Source organism: Epithele typhae (genome assembly GCF_022376455.1).
Source record: "Epithele typhae strain CBS 203.58 chromosome Unknown BXZ73scaffold_23, whole genome shotgun sequence".
Lineage (NCBI taxonomy): Eukaryota > Fungi > Basidiomycota > Agaricomycetes > Polyporales > Epitheliaceae > Epithele > Epithele typhae.
This window is the reverse complement of record NW_025954214.1, coordinates 382,959-399,582: the sequence shown is the minus strand read 5'-3', so window position 1 is coordinate 399,582 and position 16,624 is coordinate 382,959. Positions and strand designations below refer to the sequence as shown.

At 63.4% G+C, this 16,624-nt stretch overlaps 5 protein-coding genes across 5 annotated transcripts; all 5 read right to left on the bottom strand.

The window, feature by feature from the left end:
- Positions 1-1,152: 1,152 nt before the first annotated feature.
- On the bottom strand, positions 1,153-2,442 carry BXZ73DRAFT_101336 (uncharacterized protein; the record flags this gene model as incomplete). Its single annotated transcript, XM_048014869.1, has 2 exons — positions 1,153-1,573; positions 1,697-2,442. 2 exons carry the CDS (start codon positions 2,440-2,442, stop codon positions 1,153-1,155), a joined length of 1,167 nt encoding a protein of 388 aa, XP_047878080.1.
- A 158-nt stretch (positions 2,443-2,600) lies between these two features.
- Positions 2,601-3,509, bottom strand: BXZ73DRAFT_101335 (NAD(P)-binding protein; the record flags this gene model as incomplete). Its single annotated transcript, XM_048014868.1, has 4 exons — positions 2,601-2,771; positions 2,819-2,877; positions 3,112-3,403; positions 3,486-3,509. The coding sequence occupies 4 exons, from the start codon at positions 3,507-3,509 to the stop codon at positions 2,601-2,603; spliced, it is 546 nt and encodes a 181-aa protein (XP_047878079.1).
- Positions 3,510-4,159: 650 nt separating this feature from the next.
- Positions 4,160-5,704, bottom strand: BXZ73DRAFT_89932 (chitinase; the record flags this gene model as incomplete). Its single annotated transcript, XM_048025441.1, has 4 exons — positions 4,160-4,468; positions 4,530-5,095; positions 5,513-5,514; positions 5,577-5,704. 4 exons carry the CDS (start codon positions 5,702-5,704, stop codon positions 4,160-4,162), a joined length of 1,005 nt encoding a protein of 334 aa, XP_047878078.1.
- A 1,534-nt stretch (positions 5,705-7,238) lies between these two features.
- Positions 7,239-8,460, bottom strand: BXZ73DRAFT_101333 (FAD/NAD(P)-binding domain-containing protein; the record flags this gene model as incomplete). Its single annotated transcript, XM_048014867.1, has 5 exons — positions 7,239-7,259; positions 7,315-7,443; positions 7,481-7,600; positions 7,666-7,805; positions 7,989-8,460. The coding sequence occupies 5 exons, from the start codon at positions 8,458-8,460 to the stop codon at positions 7,239-7,241; spliced, it is 882 nt and encodes a 293-aa protein (XP_047878077.1).
- A 4,394-nt stretch (positions 8,461-12,854) lies between these two features.
- Positions 12,855-14,145, bottom strand: BXZ73DRAFT_46697 (proteasome subunit; the record flags this gene model as incomplete). Its single annotated transcript, XM_048019739.1, has 6 exons — positions 12,855-13,001; positions 13,090-13,209; positions 13,287-13,393; positions 13,628-13,757; positions 13,816-13,897; positions 13,955-14,145. The coding sequence occupies 6 exons, from the start codon at positions 14,143-14,145 to the stop codon at positions 12,855-12,857; spliced, it is 777 nt and encodes a 258-aa protein (XP_047878076.1).
- Positions 14,146-16,624: the final 2,479 nt, after the last annotated feature.

Here is a 16,624-nt window from a genome sequence, read left to right as displayed (position 1 = left end):
GGCACGGCTCTTCTTGTCGGAATGTGATTCTATAGAGCAGCGCACAGGACGCACAAGGCAAGCCTGGACAGTGGATGCAATAGGTTGTGGAGCCGAGACCGTCCGAGCTCGGGTTACTAGAGGTCTGAGGCCCTCGCCACCAGCTGTAAGCGAGTCACGAATGTCAGCGGAGAACACATCAGAGCTGGTGTCGAAGAGCATAACACGCAGGGAACGCAGGGAATGAAAGACAAACAGCAAACGCTCGCCCCCGCTCGCTGTATGTTACTATGAAGGCACCTCCATCGTCCTCGCCGGTGTGGGTACGCCGTTTCCTCCACAGTCGTATCCGACGCCCACTGGTCTGCCCCGGCCGTCTCTGTCCTAGCGTCCAGGATCGACTGCAAGCTCAAGCGCTAGCGCTCATTTGGGTTCAGTGAGCAATTGAGAGACGCGGTCAACCGCAATACCGCGCTGACATCACGACGCTCGCAGTCGCAGACGCATGCGTATAGGTGGCACCCCGGGCTTCGGCCGCGCTCGCGCTCGCGCACGACGGCGACTCGGTCGTCGCGACCCTCCGCTTGCCCGCGCGCCTCGCCACCGCCTCTGAGTCGTGCCGCTAGACGCGACGGTCTAAGCAGAGTTACCGCCGGTGCCGTTCGCGTCCCTCGAGAGTTTCGACGAACACACGGAGCTGGCACGAGTCCCAGGATGCTCCACGGCGGCACGTTGGGGAGCGAAAGGGGAGCTCCTCTGGTCCATCGCGCCTGGGACGTTCAGACTGGGGAGGGCACCTCGGCATGCGTTCTCGTTTAAATGCGCGGTGTTCTGAGGGACGTCGCCGCGACTCGTCGTGCTCGATATCTGCGCAGACTTCGTCTTCTCTTGGATCCGAGGGGCAGCGTGCGCGCTACAACCGCGATCAGGCCGGGCTACTTACGTTGGCGTTGCCAACTTGGTGAGGACTCCTTGATCAATCTCGACCAACACCACCAACTCCGCCACATCACGGTCACGGGCCGTGGTCTCTCGCGCTCCCAGTGCTCGCGTGCAACGGTCAACCCAAGATGAGAAGCCGGACGGCAAGTCCGGTCCATTACAAAATCGTACAGTATCGATAACACCAGCCACGAAAGAAACATGCAACGTCATCGCGGGACGAAAGCCCGTTCATCCCAGGTCGTCAAACGCGGCGCCCTCGCCCTCCGCCGCCGCGCGCGCCTCCGCGGCCCAGATCCGGGCGAGCACGCCGTCGTCGAGCGTGTCGCGCCAGGCGCTCCCGAGCCCGTCGTCGCCGCGGTCGAGGTCGGAGAGGGAGACCTTGGCCTGGACGACGAGCGGGGGCACGACGGTATACGAGCGGAGGCGGTCGCCGCGCTCGGCGAGCCAGCCGGCGGCCTGGTCGAACGCGCGGCCGTACGCGAAGGGGGGGAAGCGGAAGTGCGCGCGGAGGCGGCGCGCGCCGGCGCGGGAGAGCGCGTAGGCGTGTGTGCAGAGCGGGTGGGTGGAGGGGTGGAGGGCGTTGGGAGCGTCGGCGCGTGGGGCGGGGCGGGGACGGCGGGGTGGCGGGTCTCGTTGGACCAGCAGTGACCTGGGAGATGGGAGTCAGAGGACGGCGCACGAAGGGCAGAAGTGGACTTGGTTGCGAGACCGGTGGACGGGACACGTCTCTTGAGGCGGGGAAGCGGGTTCGTAGGCACAACGATCGACGCACTCACCTAGCCACACCATGTCCCAATCTGCGGGCAGTGTCTGCCAGAGACCGCTGAGCCGCTCGTGGATGTCGGATTCCATGTCGACGTCGTCCTCCAGAATGAGCCCGGCCTCGCCTCCGGACTGGATGAAGCGTTCCACGGCGTCCATGTGCGACGTGTAGCACGCAATCTTGGCGAGTGTCATGATCTGGTGGTCGCGGAGGTCTTCGGACCAGGGAACGCCAAGGGCGGAATCGCGCTCGGCGCAGGTGAGCGGGGTCTGCTGTGCGGACGGATCGGACGAAGGGGTCTCCCAAGGCGGGCAGAAGGGCTCGGGAGAGCCCGGTGGGGGAGGACCGCGCAAGCGAGAGAGGTTGTCGTCCCAGGCCTCGAGGTCCTCCACGCTCGGCCAGTCGATCGTGGCCTGGAGGGCATGTGCGCGGACGTCGCGGACGCACTGGGCCTTGCGGGCTATGGAGGGGTCGGTGAACTCGGTGGCGTCGACGTAGGCCCAGCGGAGGCCGAGAGCGGAGCGTAGCTGCTCCATGGTCGTGCGGCGGTCGTTGCGAACGGAGCGTGAGATGACATAGATGTGGTCGAAGACATTCAGGGTTTCGCGGGGGTCGACGGAGGGACGAGGGTTGAGTGTGGTGAGGGTGAAGGAGCGGAGGGTTGAAAAGGAGCGGAGGATGGCCGGGTAGGTCCAGAGAGAGATCAGGAAGAGAGCTGCAGCGCAGAAGAAGAGCTGGATACGCCGCGAGGGCATCGTGCCAGGTGGTCGAGGCGGGGCAAGGAGAAGGCGACGTCCGCCAGTGTTGGCTCTGCGCGCTTCACCCGCGGCCCGTATCACTCCACCCCAAAATAGAACACGCGACGATCACGTGCATTGGGATCTTGAATCCACAGAACTCAGAGAGTAGCTTCTCAAACACCCAGCCCCTCCGACAGGTGCGCGGTGTCCTCTGCACTCTTCAACAATATCTCGCCCCTGCTCTTCACCGCCGCGAGCGTCGCCATGCCCAGAGGAAGCCTTGTGGGAGGGCTGTCCATCTGTGCAACCTTCCACACTGCTTCCATCGCCGCCCGCGTGTCCCCCTTCAGCCCGTAAGTACCGTCTACAGCGAAAAAAAACTCTCTACTACGTTGATGTTCCACGCAGGGTCGATCTCGACCGCGAGAGCCTCCGTGAAGCCCTCGAGCGCTGCGGAAGTTTGAACATCAGTGATCACGCTCCGGAACTTCCGCCACCATCACTCCGCGCGACGGACACCGGCACGGCGGCGCACGGAACGCACGCACACGCTCACCGAACTTGCTCGCCCCATACCACGCCATCCTCGGCAGCCCGCCCACCGCCGCGCGCGACGACACCTGCGCGAGCCAGCCCCCCGCGCCCGCCGGGTTCGCGTCCCGGAAGACGCGCACCGCGGCGCACCGCGCGCGCCCCACACGTTCGCCTCGAACATCCCGCGCGCGTCCGCGTCCGCCACCGCCTCGAGCTCCCCGAGCGGGCTCCCGAGCGTGGCGCTGTTCACGACGACGTCAACGCGCCCGAACCGCGCGAGCGCGGCCGCGAACGCCTCCTCGACCGCCCCCGCCGCCGTCACGTCCAGCAGCACGACGAGGAGGCGCGCGGCGGTGGCGAGGTCGTCAGCGACGGCGAGGTCGGCGACGCGCGCGCGTGAGCGGAGGGTCGCGACCACCGAATCGCCGTACGCGAGCACGACCTCGAGCGGTCAGACGACCGACCGCCTACTTATGAGGTGCTTCCGTGTGCGGTGCAACTTGCAAGCGCTGTTTAATAAGCACAAGTCCGCACGGCCGGGCATTCATATATTCGAGATCACCTTAGACGCCAGATGTTGTGCGCATTTTCAACGTCCCAAGAAGGCAATTTCTTGTCATCGTCGTTCGAAGTATGGCCCTTCGGACGGGGGGCGATAAACCGAGATATTAGTGCCCTACACGGCAGCATGATTCGGAGAACGATGACGAAGGGAACTAGAGCGGGGGAACCTCCGAAGGGCCTCGCGCGCATATACACGGCACAAACGGGAGTGCGTGTGACGGTGCGCGGCTCTCCAAGCGCACAATTGACCAGAGAGCCCTCTCGCTGACTCCACGGTTTTGCGTCGTGGAGGATCCCAGAGATAAGTAAAGCTAGCAAGCTTCAAGTAAGGAGTCGTGCCAGCTCCTTAAGTCTGTCGGTCGAATATCGTCAGTCGAAAATCGGAAAGTTGGCACTTTCACTCGCCGCGACCCGCAGCACTGAGATCTGAGAGAGAGCTGCACGCGCACACCAAATTTCATCCCCAAAAGAACACTCCATTCATTACAATTGCTATGCTACACTATATGCGTGAGTCGTGATTCGTCGTGATCGTTCTCGTAAAAGCAATGTATGGCCTCCGCAGGCCTCACCGTCCTCGTCCCCGTCGCGCGCCAGACCGACCGCACCCAGTACACAACCCGAAGCACACCGTTCAGGCGAACGCGGTGCCCTTCGCGGCCTTGATCCACGCCGCGTCCGCGTTCGGGAACTGGAAGGCCATCACGCCCGCGTTCCAGCCCGCGGCCTTGGCCTGCGCGACGCACGTGCCGAGCGTGGCGGGGTCGATGAACCCGTTCGTCGCGTCCGACGCGCCGCCGGGCTTGCCGATCACGAGCTTGTTGATGTCGAAGCCGTTCGCGGGGATCTGGAGCAGCGCGGAGCCGGTGAACGGCGCGCCCGCGGTGTTGATCAGCCCGTCGCAGTCGGTGTACAGGCCCTGGTTGTAGAACTGGATGTTGTACTGTGCGCGCACGGTCGGTCAGCCGAGCGAACGGAGGGAGGGAAGGAGGGGGGAGACTCACGAAGTCGATCAGGTCGCCGACGTTCTTGTTGACCGTCACGTACGCGCCGGCGCCGAACTGCGCGTTGGGCGCCATCCACGGCGCGAGCGGCGCGTGGCTGAGGATGAACTGCCCGACGGGCAGCTTCTCGCGGAGCGTCTTGGTGAACGTCGTGACCCACGCCTCCGCCGCGCCGTCGCCCTTGTTGACCGCGTCGAGGTCCTCGTAGTCGACGTCGATGCCGTCGAGGCCCTGGTCGAGCACGAACTGCGCCATCGTGTTCGCGGTCCCGACCGGGTCCGCGCCCGACGTCGTCGGCTTGTCCGTCTCCCCGAACGCGGCGACCATGATGCTGATCCCCGCGTCCGCGTACTCCTTCTTCTTCGACGCCTTCTGGTCCGCGGGCAGGTTCGCGAACGCGAGCGCCTGGTCGAACGCGCCCTTGAGGGTGAGGAAGGACAGGTTGATCACGTTGAAGCCCGCGACGGACGTCGCGGGCGGGAGGATGTTCGCGTCGATGAACCGGTCCGTGTAGACGACGAAGGCCGGGCTGGGGACCTTGGCCCCACCGGCGGCGGAGCCGCTCGCTGCGTTGTCGCCGCCGGACGCGGCGGTGGTCGTGGCGGGGGGCGGGGCGGCGGCGGTCGACGCCGGGGGAGCAGCGGGTGCGGTCGTCTCCGGGGGAGGGGGCGCGGCGGAGGTGGGGGGGCGGCCGGGGGGGCGGCGTCACCGCCTGTGGCGCCAGTCGCGGCGATGCGAGCGTCGCGGTCGGCGGCAGTCGTGCAGGTGATGGAAGTGCCCGCGGAGTTGACGAGGGGAGGGCCGCGCAGCTGCGACGGAGGTATCAGCAGTGATGAGGCGACGAAACGATGCAGAAGGCTTACATCAAACCGGAGCCGCAGGGCATGGAGACGAAGGAGGAGCCAACACACTGCGCGAACGCGTCGCCCACGCAGGCGTTCTCGCCGGCGGTGCAAGAGGAGCTCGCGCTGAGACCCGCGAACTTCTGGCTGTAGCACGCGGAGAGATGTCAGTTCGGGGCGTGGAAAGATGGGACGCAGGACTCACTTGAGGGCGATGGCGTCCTTGCCGTTCTGGAGGGTGAAGTCCGCGCGCCTGTCGACGGGCACGGCCATGACGGAGGTCAGCGCAAGCGCGACCGAGACGGAGGTGATCATGCGGGAGTAGGAAAACATTGCTGGGGAAAAAAAGAGAACGAAAAAAAATGAAGTGAAGTACGACGAAAAGAATAAGCCGCTCAGCGGACTTGAAAGTGCAAGAAGCAAAGGAAGGAATGAAGTGAAGGGGAATGGGGAAACGAGACTATTGGACCACAGGCTTTATACCTCCTCAGGCGGGGGACACGGGCGATTCGCCTGTGGTCCATCGCCATCGGCAGCAGAGGGGCCACAGGCACTCATCAAAGTGCACATGCTCCGTTGTGCGCGAGGCTGCAGGATACGGGCGCCTGCGCAAGGCCTCCGGCGAGACGATTGATGGACGCCATAGACTCCGGACATCGCCTCAGCGTTGATGCAGGTGATGGAAAAAGGTCACTGCGCGGCCGGGCAGGTGAAGCCGGGACATCCTCGATGGATTGCAACATGGCTGCTGTGTTTCGACATCCGAGAGGCTCTGTCTGGGACTTCTGGGAGATGCTGCCAGCTCGCCGGGCGAGGCTGAGGGCCGCGCAATGCTCGACAGGCATGTATGGCACGGACTGAGACAAAACAGAGGTTTAGCTCTCAATCTCTGATTGCTGGCCAAACGCACGCTACCTGCTCGACAAGTTGAAGTCCTCAAAGGCGGATCACGCAACTGCATGGACGCACTGTTGTCCCGGTGATCTTGATGTACTCACGCTCTGAGGGGAATGATGACGGTTTGTGCAGTGACTGCGTGCGCAGTGTTGTCTTGGCACGATGGACGTTGCAGCGCGACGGCCCGGCCAGGACGGGCCAGACTCGGGATCATGCTCGATGCGGTGAACACGACGCCCGGCATCACGTAATTCTCCCCCGTCGGCCACTGCCACCGTCCGGCCCCGGAACGCCTCACGTTCAACTTCAAACGTTCATCTCCGGGCACACCTCCGTGCACCCTTCCTCGCATGCCGATTTCTCCTCAACCTCGACAAAAATCGCACCGTCCACCTAACACTCCCAATAGCTTCCGGAATCCAGTTATACACTGGGAAATCATCGCAAAGTTCAATCGTCTCTCCCCGGCCTCCCGCGGACGAAACGCGTTCATCATCCCTTTTAACATGACACGCCTTGCCATCATCCGCTGCTCGGTCCTTTCAGCGCAGGGCGCCGCGCGGAGCTGATGAAGACCTATTTCAGGCGACGAGGCGCACGCTGGGTGCGATGCAAGCCCGGGCATCGTTGAGGCCATCCTCCGTGATGGATTGGCTTGGCTGAAGCAACCGACGACGCAGACAGCCGAGCAGTGAGTGTGCTGTTTCGGTAACTACCACGCGGCGCCTCAGCACTCACTACCAGTGACGTATCGCATCTCAAGATCCAGTCTAAAACATAAGACCCCCATCAGGCAAGTTACATCCTAGCGTATATACAGACTAGCAGTAGTATGGTATATCGAACCGAAACCTCACGGACTATACGTGCACTATTTACACCCAGCGCGCTGCGAGCCATGCCCACCATGAGGTCCTTGCCTTGATCGACTTTGTAAGGATGCCGCCCAAGTAGATGCCCCACGCCACGTTCAGCCAGCCGCACCCCCACTCTGCAAACAGACCGCGTCAACTCCAGCACACACATACGAACGGCGCGCGACGCACCTTTCCAAGCGGGATCATGATCATCTCCGGGCTGCCCTTGTACGACTTCGGGAGCGGCTTGCCCGCGAGGAACGCGACGACGTTCGCGGCCGCGACCGCGGCGTGCGTGTTCGCCTTCGCCGCCTGCTTCTGCTCGTCCCACTCGATAACGTCCCCGATCGCGAACACGCCGGGTGGCCGCGGACCTCAAGGAACTCGTTGACCTTGACGGTGCCCGTGCGGTGAGCGCGTCGTCGAACGCGCCCTTGAGGATCTCCGTGTTGGGCTTCGCGCCGAACGCGTGGACCTGCGGACAAGGCGCGCGAGGACGTCAGCGCAGGCGGAAGGAGGCGCGCGAGGGGCGGCACGCACCACTAGATCCGCGTCGGGCAGGCTCTTCCCGTCGCGCGTGGTGACGCCGGAGACCTTTCCGGGCGCGGCGTCGAGGGCGTTGCCGAGTACGAAGGAGATGCCGACCGCCTCCGCGCGGGCTGGATGTCGAGCCGGAACTTCTGCGGGTACACGTCGTTGAGGAGCATGGGTCGCGGTGGACGACCGTGACCTTCTTCGTCTTGTACGCCTCCTTGAGCTCGCCCGCCAGCTCTGCACCGCGCAGCGCGCGCCTCCGTCAGCACCCAGTCTGGCCGGCTCCGACGCGCGCGCGACGCCAAGAGCACGAGGAAGGAGCGACGCACCGATGCCGACCGAGCCGCCGCCGACGACGACGACGTGCTCCGCGCCCTTGAAGCTGGCGTGCCACCCGCCGAGGTGCGCATCGCGCTCCGCGGCCGTCGCCGGGACCTGGATGAAGTCGGGCCACCGGCTGCCGGTCGCGACGACGAGCGCCGCGTACGGTATCCGCGCGCCGCCCTCGAGCTCGAGCTCGCCGCCCGCGCCCGCGGCGCCCTCGGCGACGCCGACGACTTTGCCGACGGTGAAGGTGCCCTTGCCGGCGGGGACGACCTGGGCGAGGTCGAAGAACGCCTTCTCGCCGAGCGGGTCGTCCCAGGTGGCGAGGCGGGCCATCGCGGGCAGGTGCACGAAGTAGGGGCGGTCGTTGAGGAGGATGAGGTCGTAGCGCGAGAGGTCGAGCGACTTTGTGAGCGCGCGCACGATGGTGGTGCCGGCAGACCCGGCGCCGAGGACGACTACGTTCTTCTTCGACATGGGGCTGTGAAGAGGAGGTGGGGTGTGCCGCGGAGGAAAGAAAGTGAAGAGCCAAAAGAGCAGGGACCCCCAGAGGATGTTTCGGTGCGGTGGGTATCGTCGGAGGGCATGTTTATAAGTGGGATCGACAAGCCCGGGTAGACCCTCGCCAGGCAGCCAGGCAACTGCGTTGCAGCTCGTCATCAAAATCGAACGGGTATCAACTGACGTGATGACGATTACACGCGAGCCTCGTAGCCGAATTCAAACATTCAAAAATTGGAGATAAGTTGATATTTTGTTCGGCCACCAGCGGGTAGAACGTCCAAGTACCCCGAGGCTAGCCGTCCGAGCTCATTGAGATAGCCCGATTTCCAAGGAAAAGAGGTGAAATCGCTTATTAGTAACCAAGGCACACTCCTGTCGCAGATACGTACGACGCTTTGGGAAGTGATCACTGGGAAATGTAATACAAGGTAGAAGACCACACGTTGCTTACGGGAAACTGCTGACTGTAGTGTAGAGTTCAACTCTCAGCAACTGTCTGGACAGAACACCCGGGCAACTTGCTTATTGATCATTCCCGATCTCGCGGAAGAGCAGGGAAGAGAGAGAGACCGATCACGTCACATAAATGCTGTGGCGCGCAAGCGGGAAGCCCACGTTTTGGAGCTGCGGGTGCAGGGTCGACCTCTGGCATCCCACGAGAATATCAGGAATCCAGGATAATATATGCACCAGACATTTGAAGGGAATGTCTAAGAACAGAACGCGAAACGTGGTCTCCTGCAACGTGAGCCCGTCTTCTAAGCTCAAGCGCAACGATTGGTCTTCTCACTGCTCATCACCTCAACCCGAGAGCTTGAACTCCAGGTAGAAGGCGGGTCGGCGGGAGGTGACCGGTGAAGTCCAGGACGAGATCCAGGTCACGAGACGAGCGTGCGTGTTCAAATGGCGCCGGAGCGGAGGAACGCCGAACGCCGCGCAGGCGGCTAGCGCGTGTCCCCACGGCGGCTCATCGTCCTCTCTTGGCTTCCACCACAATCAACTCAACACGACTGGTACAACCAAAGCCGATGGACAGGCAAAGCCGAGGGACGGGGGCGTCAGCGCTTCAGCAGACATGGGTCCAAATGTTGCCAAGGTCGCCTATCGCGCACTGCCAAAACCGTCCTTTTCGGCGCACGCTTGACAACGCTGGTGGTTCAAACTGGTAACAACACCCGCCTGTCCTGCCGGGAGGCGCCTGACCATTACACCGTCCAGGTAAGTAAGTGCACGAGAGCCTGCCAAGGTTCGCCTGCTGACAGCGGATTATCACTATCTCCCAGCGACGCTTGTCGTCCACGCGACTACTCTACGTGGGCTCAGACAATGCGGCATCTATACCGATCTCCCCTTAACACCACACATTGCTGTAAGGGAGCTTTGTACCTCAAGCCTTCCGTCAAGTGACCCAAACGCGAAGACCCTCGCATGTGACGTGCTCACAGGACGCCATTCAGCCCGAGGTTCTCGCTACCGAGATTACCGCCGCGGTGCGTCGGGCGCTGTCCTTCGCCGTCGCGTTCAATACCTCCTCTGACGCATTCACGACGCACACAGACACGCCGGCGTTATCTCCCGCGGTGCGCGCACGATCTGCTGCCGCGCTACCCACGCCTGCCCCCCGATGAGGACGAGGGACGGCGGGGGTGCCTCCCCGCATTTATCACGAATACCCACCTAATCTCACACCACCACTTCCTGGAGCTTAGGTGGCTTCAGGAAGAACGTCCGGGGCACTCTTGCAGGTGCTTAGAACCCCGCCCCAGGCACACAGCGGTGGTCGACACTCACGCAGCGAGGACCAGCGGGGACTAATGACGGGATTCCCCAAGAACACCCAACGCAGCGGAGCCCCGCTCGTCCGCGTGCCGACGCTCGCGCGAAAGCCGTCATCGTCCTACTCAACCGCACCGTTCCCTCGACCCCACTCACGGAGGGCAGAACACGGTTTCCTCGAGTCTGGTGACCGTCCTCAAACCCCACGGCTCGGCCGCGCGACCCGTCCCTCACGCTCTTCCATGCGGTGTCCGCCGCCGGCACTTGCGCCCCAATCGTCTTTCCGGCTCGTGCTCCCGACTCCCTCCCTGGCGCACGCTTCCGGCCGCTACGAGCGGCGGGCGTGCCTCCGTCGGTGGTCGGTCGCCCGGCCCGGGACGCCTCTTCGTCTGTTCACCCCCACCATCCTGCCCGGGACTCCCGGCGAACGTCATAATCACTCGGCACGCTTCTCGTGTACCCGGTCCCACTTCACTTCGAGTATGGACATCGCCGCCGCACGCATCCCGGATCGGCATCGCCGCGGCGCGGGGCCCCGCAGGCACCGCGACGGTGCAAGCAGCACATCGGCAGACGACGACGAGATAGCGCAAGCACAGGGGCTCGCACGACGGCGGGGAAGCAGAAGCTGTGGCTAGATGAAGATGCAGATGCGGACGCAAGCCGCGGCGGACGCGTACGAGACGCGGCGCGTGCCCACTCCGTCAAGTGACCCCCACCCCCCACCCCGCCGCAGATATCGACGCTCGTCCGCGGCTTTCCATCTATCGTACGCGTTCGTTCCTGGGCGTATCGCGCCCCCACCACCGCGCAGAGCGGGACCGCAGCTTCGACAATGCGGGGCCCCGCTCCCGCTCCTCCACCCCCGCGGGCTTCGATGCTATCCGTATCGCGAACAGACAACATCCGAGCCGCGCCTGCTCGCCCCGCACTAGTCTCCGTGGACGCCCCTCCTCCGACTCCATCGTAACGCTCGCGGGCCTCAGCTGAGCGGCGCACGACGCCGGTTTATCCGAACGACACCCGGCTCGATCGAGAGCTCTGCGATTCTGGCATGCGCTACCGCGGGTCGTTCCTCTGTGCAGCGAAACGACGCGGTCTGGGAAGCGATCTGCCTGCAGAGAACCCCGCCCTCGACGCGCAGGGTTCCGCGGGGAACGAGGGGGAGGGATGTGCGGGGGGCAGGGGCATGTGCGCGGAGACTGAATGGGGCGTGCTGGTGTGTTTTTCCGAGGATTTGCTGGGGACGTCCCCCGCGCCGCGTTCGGCCGGTTCTGGCTAGATCTCTGACGCTCGCGTTCTTCTCGCGTGCACTTGTCCAGGGATGCATCGCCGTTGCTGCGACGGGCGAGCGGAGGGTCTGGGCCTCGAGAAGGAGAGGAGAAGGCCGACTCGCCCTCAACGTCGTGGCGAGCCCAGACCGCGGGCTGTATCTCGGACGGGGTGCCGTCTTGCAAGACGCACACACACACGCCCATTCACCGTGGCCACTCGATCGGCCACTGCGCGGAAGAGTCGAAGGCAGACTGGCCAGCCGCCGACACCGCCGATCCGACACGCAGTCGACGGCCGTCGAGTCGTCGTTCCCCCTCAGGCTCCGCCAGGCTCCTCGTCATCGTCGCCATCCGTCCAACGCAGTCCAGACTCGCCTCCCTTCCGCACCCGTGCACCGCCGTCGCGTCCTCCCACCTCCCAAGCCTCGCGCGGCCCATCCCATCCCAACATCACGCATCACGCATCAACGTCAACCCTCCCAGTGCCCACACGCGCGAATCCGGCGTACCCGCCGGCGACGAACCACCTGACGTCCCCGTCCATCCCGCCGCTGCGTATTCCTCGGAAGGGCAGCCAGCGCGCCCCCGCCCCCGCCCCCGCCCCATGACCGCCCCCCCCCCCCCCCCAACGTCCGCCGGCCTGCATCTTCGGGATTCGAATGCTCACCGCGCGATGCCACCCGACGTACGCGGCTTGGCACGCTTGACTCGAGCGTGAACGTCGGTCGGTCTCAAGAGCGCGGCACGCGTCCATGGCATCACGCGCGCCCCGCCTGGTCACGCTGCACATGCACCTCCTGGCGGCTGGCCTGTCGCAACTAGGACTGGCTTCTGAAATGATGGAAGGCCGCGGGCGGGACATGCGGCGTGGCGGTCACGGATCTCTCGCGCGTGGGTGGCCGGCCGCCTGCACCCTGGGTGTCGAGGAACACGACACGCAGAGCACGCGCTGGAGGCTGGGGTGGATGTGAGAGTGTACATTACGGCTTCTATTTATCACAATTGAACAGTCGGTGGTACTAGTACATTACCCTCCCTGCGCGCGCACTCTATCCCGCGCCGGGAGGGGAGGCCGATAAAGCATACCACAACGGGCCACAAGGACGCCTGCTTCCATGCCGGGATACTCGCGGACGCCGACGTCGACGCCGAGGCGAAGGTCGTCGGCTACATCCGCACTCGCGCGCGCAGAAAAGGGGCGGTCGTGGCGAAACGTGAACCAGAGGCGATCCGTACCGGGGAAGAGGAAGAAAGCACCGAGCGTCCATTCAGTCCGCGCAAGTCATCCGTGCGCGTACACGACCGAACCGGGTCCGACTAGTCCTTCTTCAACTCTCTCCGCATGACGAACATCCGATCGCCGTCGGCTCGTGGCGAGAGCTCCTGGACGTTGCGCATCGCCTCGAGCCCCTGTGGACTCCGGCCCTGCGCGACGCAGACGTAGATCTCGAGACCGTCGCCGACCTGCGTGGGGGGGGAGCAGCGACGTGAGCATGGAGTTCGAAGCAAGGTCGGAAACCGGGGGCCAGCGCGAAGAAGAGACGACACGAACCTCGATGTGGCGCTCCGTCGCGCTCGTAAACGAATCGATGACGATTGACAGGACATCTGACAACGGGAGGTGTGTCGGATGTGATTGTCCGGCGGCAGCTTTCTGGTTCTTGAAGTAAATCTAGTGATCGCCGCGGATGCAAGTCGGCAAAGGATCGGGTCAGACATACGTATGCTAAGCTCATGCAGCAGACATACCTGGTTGTCCAAGAACGGCTGGACGAGCGACTGCGCGGCGCCAGCAGCTCGGCACGCCTCACGCTCATATGACCCAACGGGATCAAAGGAGTAGACCGCGCCCGACCCTGATTGAGGACCGATCGTAAGCATCTCGGAGATCAGAACCCATGACGCGAAGACGCTCGACTGGCGACGCGCGTCGCCTAAATGCAGGGCCTCCGCTCGCGTAGCCTTCCAAACAGACACTGATAACGCGAGCTTCAAACAGGAACGCGGCGTCATCCACATCGGAAGGTGTAGCGGGAACCAGGGCGATATTGGGAGCTGCGCACAAGAGCTGGCAGAGAGAGCGCACTCACCATCCTCCTCGATGCCGCCGAGGATGTTGTAGACGTAGTAGGGGAAGAAGCGTTGTGCGTAGAGCATGGTTTGGATGAGGCGGGCGATGGCGCGGAGGGGCATGTCTTTTGCGTGTGCATGGCGGTACCACTGGGGACGCGCGGCCTGTTGGTGCATGCACACGACGGGATGGAGCGGTAGGACATACCTCAAGCCGTTGTCTGACCTTCTTGACGAACATGTTGCCGTCCGCGGCGAAGCCGTTCACGGCAAGAACGGCGCGGTCGGTTCTGAAGATGTGCGGGTTAAGATGCAGTGCGATCGCCGAAAGAGAGAGATCGACGGACAGTCTGAATACTTTGGGCGCATAGCGCGTCTGGATGCTGTAGCCCTCGCTCTGACGCGTGTCGCCAGCGATGACGGTGAAGTCGGCGCCGGCGATGGCGAGGATGGTGCCGCCGTTGTCGGTGTAGGGGTTGAAGGAGCGCTGTTGAGGCGCAACCGGAGCGGAGGTGGAGGAGTAGGAGCCGTCGGGCATGATGCACGCAGGTGTATGCGGGGTGTATGCGGGGTGGGTGAGACGGCGTGGGCAGGTGCGAGGACGGTGGAGGCAGGAGGCGGGATGAGCCGGGCGGCGAAGGAGAGGGAGGAGCGGAGGGGTATATGAGTGTAGAGGCCGCGTCAGTTTCGTGCGAGGACGCGCGGCGCAGACGCCCGAGCGGAGTGTGAATCTGGGATGGGGTAAAGCCGAGAATTCCGCCTTCCTCGCCGGGTCCGGTAGGCGCTCCCAGGGCGAGGCACCTTCCTTGCTATCGACCGCCATTCTGATTGCGCCTCCCGCCTTCTCCCGACATTCTCCCGCTCCCCACATCCCCGGTCGTCGCCCACCCACGTCGCCCACCCACCCCCAGGCGCACAACATATCCACGCCGCCTCGCTTTGGCTGCTCAGAGCTCGACGGCCACCACGGCTCAATTCACCGGGCATCTGCACTGCGCACCCGCGACTCTCGCGCCCGCAGGCAGCACCTGCCGTCATTCCAACGGCGACTCAATTGCGTCTTCGCGGACACTCTTGCCGTGCACCTGTCAGCGAACGCCTCGCGACGGCAGCTCTCCCGCCGCCCGGTCTTCATCCAGTGCCCACCTCCCACGCCGCCCCTCCGGCTCTCGACCCCCGACGCCCGAACGGTCCCAGCCAGCATTTCCATCCACTCCCCGCCCACGCTCCCGGGGCCGCAGAACCGCACCCCGGGCCCCGCGGCGCCTCACGGCCTCAAGGCCTTCATACCTCTAACTTCCAGTCGCATCAGCCGGTAATTGTTGTGCAAGCCCCACCGGTGCCCTCGCCGGAGAAACTCCGGCGCGCCGACCCGGCACACCTCGTTGGGCACCGAACCGGCCAGAGGCCCTCCGCAGGCCTCGTAGAGCCCTCAGAGTACGTCCGTTGACCTATGCGACGTCCTTGGAGCATGCTTACTTGGCACTGGACAGGTGGATGTCCAGTTCGCTGGCTGTCTCCCTGCCCATGCCATTTAACCATCTACGCGCCTGTTATACACCGAGATAGCGGGTAGAGTGCCGTATCTCGGCTCGTACCCACATGCGAGCGAGGGTTGATACACTCAGATATCGTTTCAGCCGTTTTCTTCCGCACGGTTTTCGTCCACATCTTCTGAGCAGCAGTAAACGGCTGGATGGTGCCGCGAATAAGTAAAACCAATTGGTTGGTTTGGCTTGGCATACCGATATGTCTCACTAGTCATAGTCGTCGCGGATTCCACACCTGACGTACTGGGCTGGGGTCGTAACAATTTGTTCTGTTGGAATGTGCATCTCTTCTCCTATATTCCGGTCGAGTTAAGCATTTCACATGAGATGTACCTGGTAGGTGATCTGTTCCTGTGGGGCGACAATATGGTGGCAAGGAACGAGCAGATACTCTCCTAGGGGATCTTTGAGGGGCTGGCCCCGCGGCACGCGGGCGCGCTGGCCAGTCTGCGAATTTTGTCTCGAACAGTGTATTGGGCAATATTTCAGTCGAATTATCTCACACCTGGGCATTCAACAAGCGGGTATACTCCCTTCATGCACAAATATCTGATATATTGCTTCCCATAGCGTTATGGAAAGCGAAAGCTGTGAAAGCAACTGCACGCCCTGGCGGACGATAGCGCGGAAGTTGTGGTGTGGTACAGCATTTCTCGAGATTCTATGTGTACTGCATGCAAGTTCCCTCGTCGGTTGGGATGAACTCATTGTTCTGATCATGATGCTCCCCAACAGATCCACACTCACCATGTCTGTGAACTGGAGCGAAACTCGGCCTCAGTTGTCAACACCTATCGCCTTTCCTGGTCGATGCGGGAGCTAGCTTTCTCTTTCATCTTCCGTCTCCATGAAGCAATACCGTGGCACCCTCGCAGCGGATATAGCCTGCTTCTCCGCGTCTACGAGCAATAGGTTCTCATGTTCCAAGTCAATGGTGGATCACACCCCTTACGTGACAATCTTATCCCTCCCAGGACTCAGGACACATCCACGTCCATCTTTACAAGCTTTTTGGCCCACACCGCCCCCGGCGTCGGGCGAAGCCCTCTCACGCCTCCGCATCGGCCGGCCGTACACGTCCTGGAGAATCCTCGGGCCGTCGAAAAACGTCTCGCAGGGTGCAGGGTTACGCCCCGCGCCCGTCGTGCGTTTCGCGTCGGGGTTCTCGTTTCGCGCGACACACCGCCCTCGTCGGCCGGACGCGAGGCGTCCGCAGGCGCTATCGATGCATCTCGGTTTCGCCGGATAGATCTGCTCCTGGAGCCGTGCTGTAGGGTCGCGCGTGCTTCGCGGCGCGCCCCCCTTCCCACACGCGTGCGCCCACGCTCTCAGCGTCCGTCGCGTCCCACCTTATCGCCTCTCCCCGGCGTAACTCGCAACGAGGCGCGTCCGTCGTCGCGTCGACCAGCTCACGCACGCCCAGTTCCACGCCGCACCCCCACGCAGGCCGTCCCGCCAGAAAGCAAC